This window comes from Austrofundulus limnaeus, unplaced genomic scaffold (genome assembly GCF_001266775.1).
Source record: "Austrofundulus limnaeus strain Quisiro unplaced genomic scaffold, Austrofundulus_limnaeus-1.0 Scaffold1761, whole genome shotgun sequence".
NCBI lineage: Eukaryota > Metazoa > Chordata > Actinopteri > Cyprinodontiformes > Rivulidae > Austrofundulus > Austrofundulus limnaeus.
In genome coordinates, this window is record NW_013954163.1 from 12,080 (window position 1) to 24,282 (window position 12,203).

The window sequence follows — 12,203 nt, forward strand, 5'->3', positions numbered from 1 at the left end:
ATTTAAGACTTTCTGAATAAAAATAAAGGATGTTTTCATTTTAGTTTATTTTCTTTCATATGTTACTTATGTTTCTTTCCTAAAACTATGGTGTGAGATAGACAGACAGATATTGGTAACTTTTGGACTTTTACAAATACAATTTCAAGTTTTTCCATAATTTAAAGAAACACGGTAAGTCTTATTTCTTATAATTATTTTAGTAAAAAGATATATTTGCACCAACAGTGTTCTAAACACATTCTAAAAACATTACAAAAACTAAATAATTTAAATGTATTTTGCTCCATGTTTTATTTTCACCCTAATACAAAGCATGTGGCCTATCTTCTCATATCCTATCCGTTATTACGAAAGAAAAATACAAACAAATGACCCAGATTGGGTCCTAGTCTCTTTGCAGCTGACACACAACACACCTTAACAAATGACTTTTCTTATCTGACCTGTAATTTGTATATTACAGGTTTCTGAATCGCTCAAGGAAGTAGTTTTTCTTTCTATCTAATCACTTCTTCCAGATATCTTCTATATGACCTATAAATGTTTTCAACCAGTTTCTTGTCTGCAACAAGGAAGCTGTTGTAAATTAAACAGTAGAGTTCATGCCATTGTGGTGTAGTTTAAGCCTATGTTGGACTCTTTTCTTGAAGACATTTCTTTGATCAAACATCTACACTGAGCTTCAAGCATGCACTGTATGTTCTGTAACCCAGACTCAGAGCTGATAGGGAGCTGAAAGACCAGAGATGAACCATTTCACCCTTCCCCCTCCTTTTACTCAAACACACACACAGCATGTAGGCAGTCCTGTCTGTCGTACCGTGACTCATTAATCAGATGGATTCTGGGATGGATGGAGGTGTGTGTGTGTGTGGGTGGTGGGGTGGGGTGGGTAGAGACGAGGAAGCTCTCGTTGCATGTGGTATATTGATCTCTGACCTCCTCGGCTTACCAGTGGCATTTTATACACACTTGGTTAACACCCCTTCCATTACTGGTGACACAATCCATCATTTGGGAAATTGAGACCTTACTCTGGTTCTAACAGAGAGTAAAAAACATTTTGGGGGATAAACTAATTTGCATCTTTTGAGCACCTATTTGCTATTTGAAATGGGATGATGACTGATTTCATAGTAAAATGAACAAATAAAATAATTGGTTTCAATTAATGCATTACTTTTTTTAAATCTGACTTTAAAAGAAAACAAATTATTTGGTTAGTTATTTTAACTACTACTTTGTCAAAATGTGTACTATCTAATTCTTTTGTTTCCTTGTGTCTGTTTCACAGGTATTGTCCATGAAAATGTGAAAATGGGTTCAGATGGGGAAAGTGATCAAGCTTCTGGTACGTCTTCTGATGAGGTCCAGAGTCCCGTGAGGGTCCGCATGAGGAACAACCACCATCGACGCATATCTAACGAGGTACCGGGAACTGACATGTTTTTACACCAGACGTACTACTCTCAGAAAAAAAGTCTCTAGGAAAACATTTTTGAAAACATCTTTCATTAAATTTAAGAGTGATGCCAAAGCCGGTGGGAAAACCTCTCCAGGAACTTGTACTATAAAATAAATTTTATGAAGAAAGCAATAAAGTGTATTCGATTTCAGATGGATTAGGCTGGTTTTTGCAGTTTATAAGCTTTTTTTGTTGCTGTTAAATTGGTAGCCGGTAGGGTCCCACTAAAATGGTGAATATACCACTAATCTGTCTGGTCTCATTGCAGCCATTTGCAATGCATCAGCTATTTTTGTGCCAAGTAATATGAATTCCTAAATTTAACTACAGTAAGTAGATTTAGTGCTACGACTAAAAATGTGTCCTGCCCAAACAAAATCAAACTATACAGTAAATAAAAAARACAAGTTACATTTAATTAGCAAATAAAGAAGAATGATAGCTGTCCCAGGCCTTATGTGGATTTTTTTCTGATCTTCCTCCACACTCTTACAACAATCCTATGTGAAAATCATGCTGTTCTTACCAATAAACACCAAAATGACATTTCCATTTGCTGTTGGTACCATTGCATTGCACCGGCAACACCAAGAACCAATATCATCAGATACTCTCTCTGTATCATCAAGCCAGAGGTTTTAGAACAATGACAGCATAGTTTAAAGGAATGCAACCAACCACGACAAGCAAACTATGCAGAGCAATTTCTGTTCTTGTAACAACTTGAATTTACATGATATTAATTGGCATATTACATCTCTGTGGTAACACTGCTGTCCGGTATTAGAGCAGCCAGAAACCATTGTTTTGATGGAAACTAACAAAACCGTGTTGTTAAAAGTTTTGAGCAGTGCATTGTGAAAACTCATGGAATGAATTAGCTCGTAGACAAGGTTTGGTTTTGTTGCTGATGTTTAAGTAGCAGATTTAACAGCCTATAGGCACCTTTGCCATCAGCACACTGCTAGAGATGATGGCTTTGTTTAGTTTTCGGTGTAACACAAACCCGAATATGTGATCAAGTCTCAGTCGGACTGTCGTATTTTTCGAAAGGAATTGCAGAGTGATGAGCACAGCAGTATTACTGGAAATGCCTCTGGACACACAGCGTCTGACTGCTGTGAGCAGTGGAAAGGACTAATTTAGACCATGTTTATCGCGTGGCGAGAACGAGAAGGGGACAGAGGGGCAGTGTGGGAGAGAAACATGCTKGGGTGACAGAGTAATTATGAATGTGGGAATAATTCCTGCTGTGGCAGAGACAGGCGGAGGAATAAAGCTGCAGAGAAAGATGGGAAGAGGATGATGACGGAGAGCTGAAGGGCAAAGCGATGGTAGGAAACGAGATGAAAGCAAAGTTCTTCTCTCCCATCACTATCACCCCCATCCATTCACCCCTTCCCCCCATCTGGCTTTCCCCCCCCGCAGGAATCAGCCTATTCCCCTCTCCTCGCGCTCCCAACCCCCCCCCCCCCCCCCCCCCCCCACCTCCTCTGTTTTTTTATTTTTTTCCTCCTCCTCCTCTTTGAGTTCACGGATGGCACTCTCCCACAGTGCCAGCCCTCTCTCTTTCTCTCTCCCTGACTGCGTGTGCAGTCATGTATCAGGTCAGGGACATACAATGTTGAGAGCGCATGTGTGTGAGGGCACTGAAAAACAACGTTTAAGGAGGACAATGAGGGAGCTACTAGAGCTGCTCTGCATTGTGAGTATGGGGGCACACACGTGTGCTCGTGTGTGTGTGGGGGGGCTTTTTTAATCTTTAGCAGTGAGTAGGAGGAAGCGAGCGTCAGTGTGTTTGTGAACTTGTGACCGCCCTTACCCCCTTTCTGTAAATAGTACGGACATCTGAAGACATTCACATTGTTATTAAGATTTTTGTTTACTATTCTTAAGCAGATACTTATTGCACAGCCTGTAGCTCATTTAATTTAGGTTACGTTTGATTTTGAACATGTGCTAATTCGTTGTGCACAGCATTGCTTTATATTTTTATCGCGTAGGTGTATTCTAAATATCCGGCATAGCTGTACTAAAGGGTATACTTTTTATGCGATACTGCTTACTATTACGTTTCCTTGTGCACTCAGATCAAATAAAATACATTTGCATTATATTTTACATGCGTGTATCAAACACTCACAGGGCCACAGCTGCCATAAAAAACAAAGTGCGATCAGCATATTGTAGCCATGTGAACATCTGTTGTGGGAGCCGTAAAAAGAGGTCATTCATTGTGTGACTTGAGACGATGTTTTATTTGTTGCGTGCAAGAACTTGTCACAAATGTCTCAAAAGTGGCTGGATGTTTGCTTCTTACAATTTCTAAAAACGTGGTCAACTAGGGGCAAACGTTACATTAATTGTATCCAAAGAGATCACAAAGTTCTTTAGTAAAATAATAATAATAATAATAATAATAATAAACTGCATCTAACCACGGTACAGCTTTGTTGAAAAAAAAAAAAAAAAAAAAAAGAAAGAAATCGACTTTATTTGCACAATGACTAATGTTGCTGGAACTTGCATGTTCAAAAGGTCAATAGATTCCAGGGAAACACTGTTATTGATCAAAGGCTCAAAAAGTTCAGGTCCTAGGTGTGAGAAGTCTGGGATTTTTGCTGCTCTTTTTATGGTTAAGGATGAAACAAAACCCTGGATGGGAGTCAGTGGTGATTCTCCCAACAATCCACACTGTTGCCTGCAGCTTCCTAACGTCCAGTTTAGTCGCTGAACCAAACCGGCCAGTTATTGAGGTGGATAGCACTGACTCAATGACAGCCAAGTTAAATTGAATTAGGATCTTTTGCGTGACGTTAAACTTCCTCAGCGGACAGAGGAAGTACAGCTTTCACAGTACTTTTTTTTCACTTACAATTGATGTGTGTTGTTTTGCTTTTGTTATGGTGTGTTTTTAARTTTATGAACTCATTGACTCTTTTTTTGTGTCCCTTTTTGTTTTTCTCAGGACATAAACAAACGTTTGTCTCTCCCAGCTGACATCAGACTACCGGAGGGCTACTTGGAAAAGTTTGCCATGAACAGCCCGCCCTTTGACAAACCCATGAGCCGCCGGCTTCGTCGTGCATCACTGGTCAGTACTCAGAATGGTTGTGTGTATATTTAGATCAGTGCATAAGCATGCTAGGCGAATGGTGCTTAAACTGTGGTACAAGAACCACTGGTGGTGCTCAGGATCTCTTTATTAAGGGTGATGCTTACCCACTGGGTCAAGTCATGGCCCAATTAGTTGGGTGTTTGCCTTCTGGTCAGAGGTTTAAGGCTAGTCCATGGAGCATGCCAAACTTAGTAGGAGTGAGAAATAGAAAAAAAGTGCTGTATACAATGTATTGTGTAAAAATATACATAAAAATGAAAGCACTGTATGAATGGTGAGTGACAAAATTTTTAAAGCGCTTTGCAGAACCTGGAGAGGTTTAAAAGTTGCTATTCTATGCAGTTAAAATCAATTATTGCATTTTAAAGAGTAACTACACCCAAAATTAAAWATTTTTTTTCCCCAGTCAACTGTCTCAATTGTGCCTTAAGGGTTATATCTTTATACTTCTGTGCTAATTTGGACATCCTGTAATATTTTGTCTAAAACATCTTAGTTCCACCCTCTATAGGTAGGTATACTGTTGTTGAATTTTCCTATTGGTTAAAACAGAACATGCTTATGTCACAGCTCCACTTCAGGTGTGAAAGCTTCACTCAGAGACACGCCCTGCAACGCATCAGGGGTTGGAACAGGAAACACTACGATGAAAGGTTGTTACTGTTTTGAACATTAGCCCATGGACATMTGGCTCGTATCAAAAACAAACTGAATTTACTTATTTTTGAAAACTTCGTTATGGTGCAATATTTTTATTAAACTAACTATATAGCTGCTGTTCCACGTCATCTTCAATATTTCCCCTGTAATAATAGCTGGGGTGGCTGTGGTGGAGTCAGAGGGTCCAGTGGGGCCAGTGCATGGCAGCCCTGCCTTTGTCAGTGTACCCCAGGGCAGCTGTGGCTACAATGTAGTTTCCCACTAGTGTGTGAATGTGTGTATGCTTTGCAAGTGGGCTGGATAAAGTGCTAAATAAGATCAGACCATTTACCATAAATCATGTTTATTCCTGCCAGTGGGGCGATTGCCATACGATGCTGAAGGTTCTAATTCAGGAAATGGCTAAAGGGCAATTCCACCTAATTTTTCACTACCTTGAGCATGTTTAATCTGCTCTAATTTAAAAACTTAATTTGTTAGCTATGTCAAACCTGTACTGGATTATTGTACACTTATAGCAGAATATTTAAAACCAAGTTTGTGATTTGTGAAACCTTTATCTGATTTGTGAAAGTTCAATAAAGGCTGTTTTCAGCACATTTTATGCATGTGGACCACACTAGGTCTGTTTTCAGAAATGCTAGCTCGTCAGATTAAGCTCGCTGTCACGTTCCCTTGTTCTGACCACACCTTCTCACTCATCGCCATACTCGGCCGTGCCCCTCAGTCTTTCTTGGCACCGCCCACTTTTTTGGCATTTTATCAAATTTTCCTGGGGGTGGGGTTATGCATTCATGGGGGGGGGGGGGGTTAATTACACTTTAAATGTAATTTTTTTTAGGTGATGGCTTAATTTACATAAATAATCATTATATCATGTATGCCCATGAACAATAAAGAGTAAACCAATATCATGTAAAAAAAAAAAAAAAACTTCTGCTATTGACAGAGAATTAGCATAGATTCTGACTTATTGAAAACAGAAAAGTTAATGTTATTAGCATTGTGTGTATCACAGGAATCGGGGAAACAAAGCAGCCACTGTTCAAAAGAATGTCCCAACACAGACGAGCTACATCTAATGGCCAGAACTCTGCAGTTTTTACTCATTTACAGGCCAGCGGTCACTCTTTCAGAGATGAGGATGTACTCATTCTTGCTAGAGAGGAACGTTGGTTTGAGAGAGGAGTAAAAGAAGCCATTTTTGTGAAGAAAGACCGTCCATCATTAAACAGAGGTGGAGGCCTCCGTTTTCAGTTGTCCCCCTCCTACAGCGGGGCCATTGCCAGTATCACTCCAACTCCTGTTAACAATAAGTGTTAATTAGGTGTCAACGATAGCCATGTGATGTGAGTATCAGTCACATGGAGGCAGGGCTTAAAAGCCTGAATTTTGCCTGAAACTCTCAGACTGAAGAAGTCTCTTGGAGGAGAGACGAAACGTTTCATAAGAGAAGAACCCGTCCAGAAGACCTATACAATTTTTTTCTTTTTGATTTTTTACCTGGATTACTGAGATGCATCAGGACGTATCACAGGAAGGTTGTACACAAATTTATTTTACAGAAGTAATGCAGAGGAAAAATACAAGTTACACAAAAATTAATGTTTGGAAATAGATTTATAATCTTCCATGTGTGCTATGTGTTTAATCTAAAATAGATTTTATGTCTCATCCCTACCCTTAGTCGTATTTGATATAAAAAAAGTTTGGTATAGGCTGTTTAAATGACAAAAAATAAGCTAATCATCATAAGTCAATGTAAAGCTAATAAGCAGAAAAACCAAAAAGGTTCGAGCAGATTATGCATTTGGCTAAAATTGTAAAATGAAGTTGACAAAAGTTAATGGATGTGTTAGTGGTCATAGCGAATGTGCTGCTATGGTTTGCAATAAGTGCACGCACTGTGTCATTCCAAACTACCCATTCCCCCATGTTTTTTATGTTTATGGAAGAGCTCAGTGTTTGCTAAGGTGATGCTTGTTTTGTCTTGTTTTAAGTTTGATGTTAGGCAATGACTGTAGGTTTTGCTGCTTTGGTCCATATCTTCATGTGCACCTTTTCAGTGTTCAGCTGGGTGTGTGCTGCTTTATTTGTTGCTGCATTGTTTGGAAACAAAACTGAGATGAGCCTTCAGGGGCATTATGCTCGACTGAAATGGTTGCCTGAGGTCATTATAACAGCCGACACAATCACCCTAAGAAAGTACAAAGACATAGGCTAGTTTCAGACAGACTTATGCCAGAGAATATATAAAGGCCCAGCAGGTGGATGGATGATAAATTCTGTATTATGCATCCAGGACAAGAGCATTATGGGTATAAAGGGAGGGCTGCAGGAGAGGGGAGGGGTTCACTGCTAGATGCATAAAGAAGGGGATGATGGGCAGAAYAGAAGAGCAATCATTATTATGCTAAATGTTTTTGTACTATATGCTTCCTTATTGCTTCAGATATTTACCTCGTTTTTGYTTAGAATTACGCTTTTTTTTTCTATCGCATTTTGCTTCTATCACCACAGTTTTCCAGGTTTTCCTGGCTCATGCTCAGTGCGCTGCTTTGTTTCACTTATTCACTTAATCTTTGCTCTGTTTTAAATCAGATTCRGTCTGCCTCACCAAGGCAGACTGCATTTTTCCTTTAAACAAGATTACTGAAGGTCTTTACATTGTAGAGGATTTGCCCTCTATCAACCATTTTTTTTACTGTAATTATGAAAAAGGGCCCGTTCTTCTGCCTGCAGCTCTCTSTAGCTTGAAGCAATTTAAAGATGCAGTTTTTCTGTAAGAGACTCAGATATGAAAGGAAAATATATTTAGTTTGCTTTTTCTTTTGGACAAAATGTACAAAACTACACTTCAGGTTGTGATAAGCCGAAGAAGAGAAARATGGGTATTTATCAAGATAAAATTAACTGTGTTGACTTGTTATTTATTTATTTATTTTTTGTTCTATCTACCTGTGTGTAACTGTATATCTCAGGTTCTTAAATGTATGTGATGTAATAGATCAATCAATAATTCAGCAGCAGTGTCAGACTCATCTGCTACAGCTTCTCCTCTGAATAGGGTTTCTCTCCAGGACACCTTGAACGGAGCTGGTGAGCAAAGAGGAGCAGAAAAAAATACAGGAAAAAAAGGATGAGAGGAGAGCACGAAGGGCTGAACGATGTCACAGTTTTAAAAAGTACAAAACTAACCAAAAGAAAAATAAAAAAGAGAAGAGGCTGGTAGAGATGAATGCTACAAGAAATAGAGATTAAACCAGTAGAAGTCAGGACATTTCTATTTATCCCAGTCAGACATTTTGCTGACTGAGTACTGTGTAGATGGGGTTAAATTGCAAATAGATTTTTTATGGACAATGTTACAATACAAAGTACTATTTTTCTTTGCTGTACACTATTCACACACCCGTTATCTTTTTAACCCACTGTGTATGTAGGCTGTCCCATTCTGTGAATTAAAGGTRTATTACAGAATTGGTCTTTGAGCTGCTGTTGTGCTCTCTGGTTGTTTCTGTATTGTAGACATGTGTCTGGTGTTAGAGAACAGATGCTTGCATATGAAGTCATGTATTTGGATCACTGAACCACCTCCAGTGTAACGCAAGTGAAACTGGTCGGTATCAGTTTTCGGTCATGGCTGTTTCCTCCACTAATAATCAATAATTCAAAGCAGTTTGATCAAAYTCAGTGTTCCATGGTGCTAAAAGATGAGACAGTATTTTATCTTGAAGTGCATCACTTGGACATGTTATGCAGTTCATTCTTTTTTCTTTTGCTTTTATTTTGTTTTTGAATAGACCTTGTTTACAACAAAGTAACAGAATTTACTCTGGCTACATTTTTCTCTTATTGAATTCAGTTAAAACACAAGTCATTTCCAAAGAGCTATTAAGACAAAAAGAAACTTCTAACTATTTAGGCATTGTATGCAGTCATGTTTTAAATTTAAAAAAGTATTCAGGTCTTAGAAAATCTATATTGCATTAGGGGTGGACCCAAAAATCAGTTCATATAATAATCACAATTTTCATTTACAAAGATCCAGAATCAATATAAAATGTCCTAAAATAGATTTCAAAATAAAACAAATTCTGACACGTGTGAAAATCACTAAAACAAAGAGGAAACTACAAAAAATGGAAGAAACATGAGGATCCTTTGCACACAAAGAGAATGAAGCAGAAACAAATGAAACGAATCCTTTTTCTTTTTTATCAAAAAACAATTTCGAATCTAATTGTGGCTCCAAAACTCAGAATAGAATTGAATCAAACTGTGAGATACTGAATTAAGTTTCTGAAAATTATCATTTGGGGGTGGGTGGGGCGTAATCCAACAGAGAGAACTGAAACAGGACAACAAAAATCTAAAGGAAAACTGAAAATATTTGAGTAATTTAGTGCCCAATATACTCCCAGCATAAAGATGTGCTTGTTGTGATTTTCAGTTTCCTCTTTCTGCAGTAACCAGGCTTCTTTTCATCACAGACAGAATGGAGCATTGTTACTGTAAATTAACTGGACTTGAACCTTACATAAAGTGGCAGTGTAGCATGTTGACAAGTTTGATTATAGCTCAGAGGACTGGCAACTTCTTGTTAATGAAAGAGCATTCCTTTACTCCCTCCTTTCATTGCCAACCTCACTTTTTTAAAGATGGCTGTCCTTTTCTATCTCCCACTCAACACTCTCATTGCATCTTTCTCAGTCTCAAGCTGTCCCACATGCCACACATGAAGAAACCCTAGTTGCAAACGAAACGTTGGAGGCGTTGAGCTTCTTCTCAACACTCATTTCCATCACAGCGACAGACATTTTGTTTCTTATTGTTCCTGCTTGGGGCCCCCATCTATCCTGAATGTCTCTTCAGTCCCCTGCGCCGACTCAAATAGAACGCAAACACACATTGTTCTGTTTCATGTTGCATTAATTTCGTCTCTAAAACTTGGTCTGACCTAGTTCCGCTGAGTAAGCTTACTKGAGTGTTGAGAAAGAAATGAACCCGTTGCCATCGGAGGCATACGCAAGCAGCTGGGCACACAAACACTCGTGCGTGTGTACGTGGGAATAAAACACACCATTAGCAGAAAGTGGGTTGCTTGCAAAGAGCTGAGGCTTTTTTAAAATACATTTTTGGGGACGCTACAAGAAGGGCAAAAACGGCTTTATGGTTGCCGAGAGAGGCTGGTGTGAGGAGAGGTGGCAGTAATGTATGTTGTTCTGAGTCGGTGTCAGGGTGCGTTGTGCTCATGAGACCAGCTCTTGGCCAAAAGAGCAGCCGAGCTCAGCAATGCTTCCTGACAGCCACTGTCACTGACCCCGAGATGGGAGCAGCGTGAGATGGGAGCTGCAGTATGTGGGTGCTTGTTTTTCTCCAACAGTGGAGTTTGAAAACTGAAGGACGTTCATGTTTACTGGTATTTTAGTTATTTGTGGGCGGAAATGTTGGACTTCACTAGTTTCAGGTCAACTTGAAGGGTTAGGTTAAATATTCACTTTGAATATTTAACAGGGTAAAAATGAACCATGTCCAAGGGAGCTTCACGTAAACGGGTGTTTGTGTAGCTGCTTTTGTGGGCATAAGCTATTAGGRGATAGCATTTACATGTGAAAAGGTTGTTCACATCTTTTGTAGTGGGGTTCTGTGGAACGGTTACAAACAAAAATGTGTTACAGCTCATTAAATGACCTCAATTTGGACAAAATGGTGTAATTCTGACCAGACTGACGAGCAGATTGGAATACATGCCAGCTTGTACAAATTGTAAATTACACGGATTTCCCCCCATTTTTCAGGTATACGGACGCAAAGATTAATCTCACAGATAAAAAAACAAACATTTTTTATATCTGAGAGCCTGTTTGACATAAAAAACAATAAATACAATCAAATAGCCATCTCCCATCCCACTCTGCTGCTAGAAATAAGTTCTTGTCCTCCTTTCCCTGCTCCTTTGCGTTGCAAACACTGCTATCTCCGCCCCACGTTCTGTCTGCTTGAAGACACCCCTCCCCATTGTATTGATTATTAATTACAGATTTTTGAGGGTCAAGACACAGGTAAACATCTGAAGGGTTTGACGCGTATAAACGGCTGAAGACCAAAGTGGGTCGCTATTGTTCGAACGCCTAAATCTGAGAAGTTTAATTCATGTGGACACTATTTTCTAAACCTTTTCAGCATTGTCAGTTTCCTGTTACACTGCTGTTTTGTCATAAATATTACGATATTCCTGCAGGAAGTGCCCCAGGCTGCACCAGAAGTGCTACTGCTAGCCAAAACAGCTGCTGTTTGTAGTGTAAACCCATCAACACACTTACTTATACAGTGTTTGTCTTTGAGTCTGAACTTGCTCTGATGTTGAGTTTTAAGGCATCTCTTTAAAGAGATCACATGCTTCATCAGTTAAGTTGGTCACTGGCTACTCCCCTCCCCCCTCCTTGTAAACACAAATGCATGCTCTGAGCAGAGCTCATGTGACTGGACACATGAGCTCAAGATACGGAATGTTGACAGTTGAAACATTGTTAAGCCATGTTTGATGGAGATGGAAAATTAAGAGGGAGGAAGTGACAGAGGAGAAAACACCCTGACAGGCCTGTGGCTGTCGCAGCTTGATGTTGCTACATCCATTTATAATTCATGGCCTCAAAACCCAGGGGTGACATACATTATACAACCAAACCTGTCGTGGATTAACCGAAGCCAGGAATAATTAAGAATTTACCATGCACACGAATGTGAGGTATGCCCCATGGATAGGTCTAGAAATGTTTGAAGATGCATTGACTGTTTCACTGTTTGGTTGTTGTGACTTCCTGTGAAAAATGACAGAAACATTGTCATATATTAGATTATTAAACGTTGTCTCAGTTCACTTTTATTTATTTAAAAATTGTATTGCTCCTACATCAAAAAGTGGTACTTTTCTTGGAAATTATACTATAAAAA

The 12,203-nt window shown here is 39.2% G+C and overlaps 1 protein-coding gene across 5 annotated transcripts in view; it reads left to right on the forward strand.

Moving 5' to 3' along the window:
• LOC106536304 (cyclin-dependent kinase 17) overlaps positions 1-12,203 on the forward strand; it is a gene marked incomplete in the record, with an annotated part of 33,085 nt that overhangs the window by 7,846 nt on the left and 13,036 nt on the right. For all 5 annotated transcript variants that reach the window (XM_014033514.1, XM_014033513.1, XM_014033515.1 and 2 more), the window contains 2 exon segments: positions 1,298-1,431; positions 4,437-4,562. In XM_014033514.1, coding sequence (XP_013888968.1) covers positions 1,298-1,431; positions 4,437-4,562 — 260 coding nt within the window.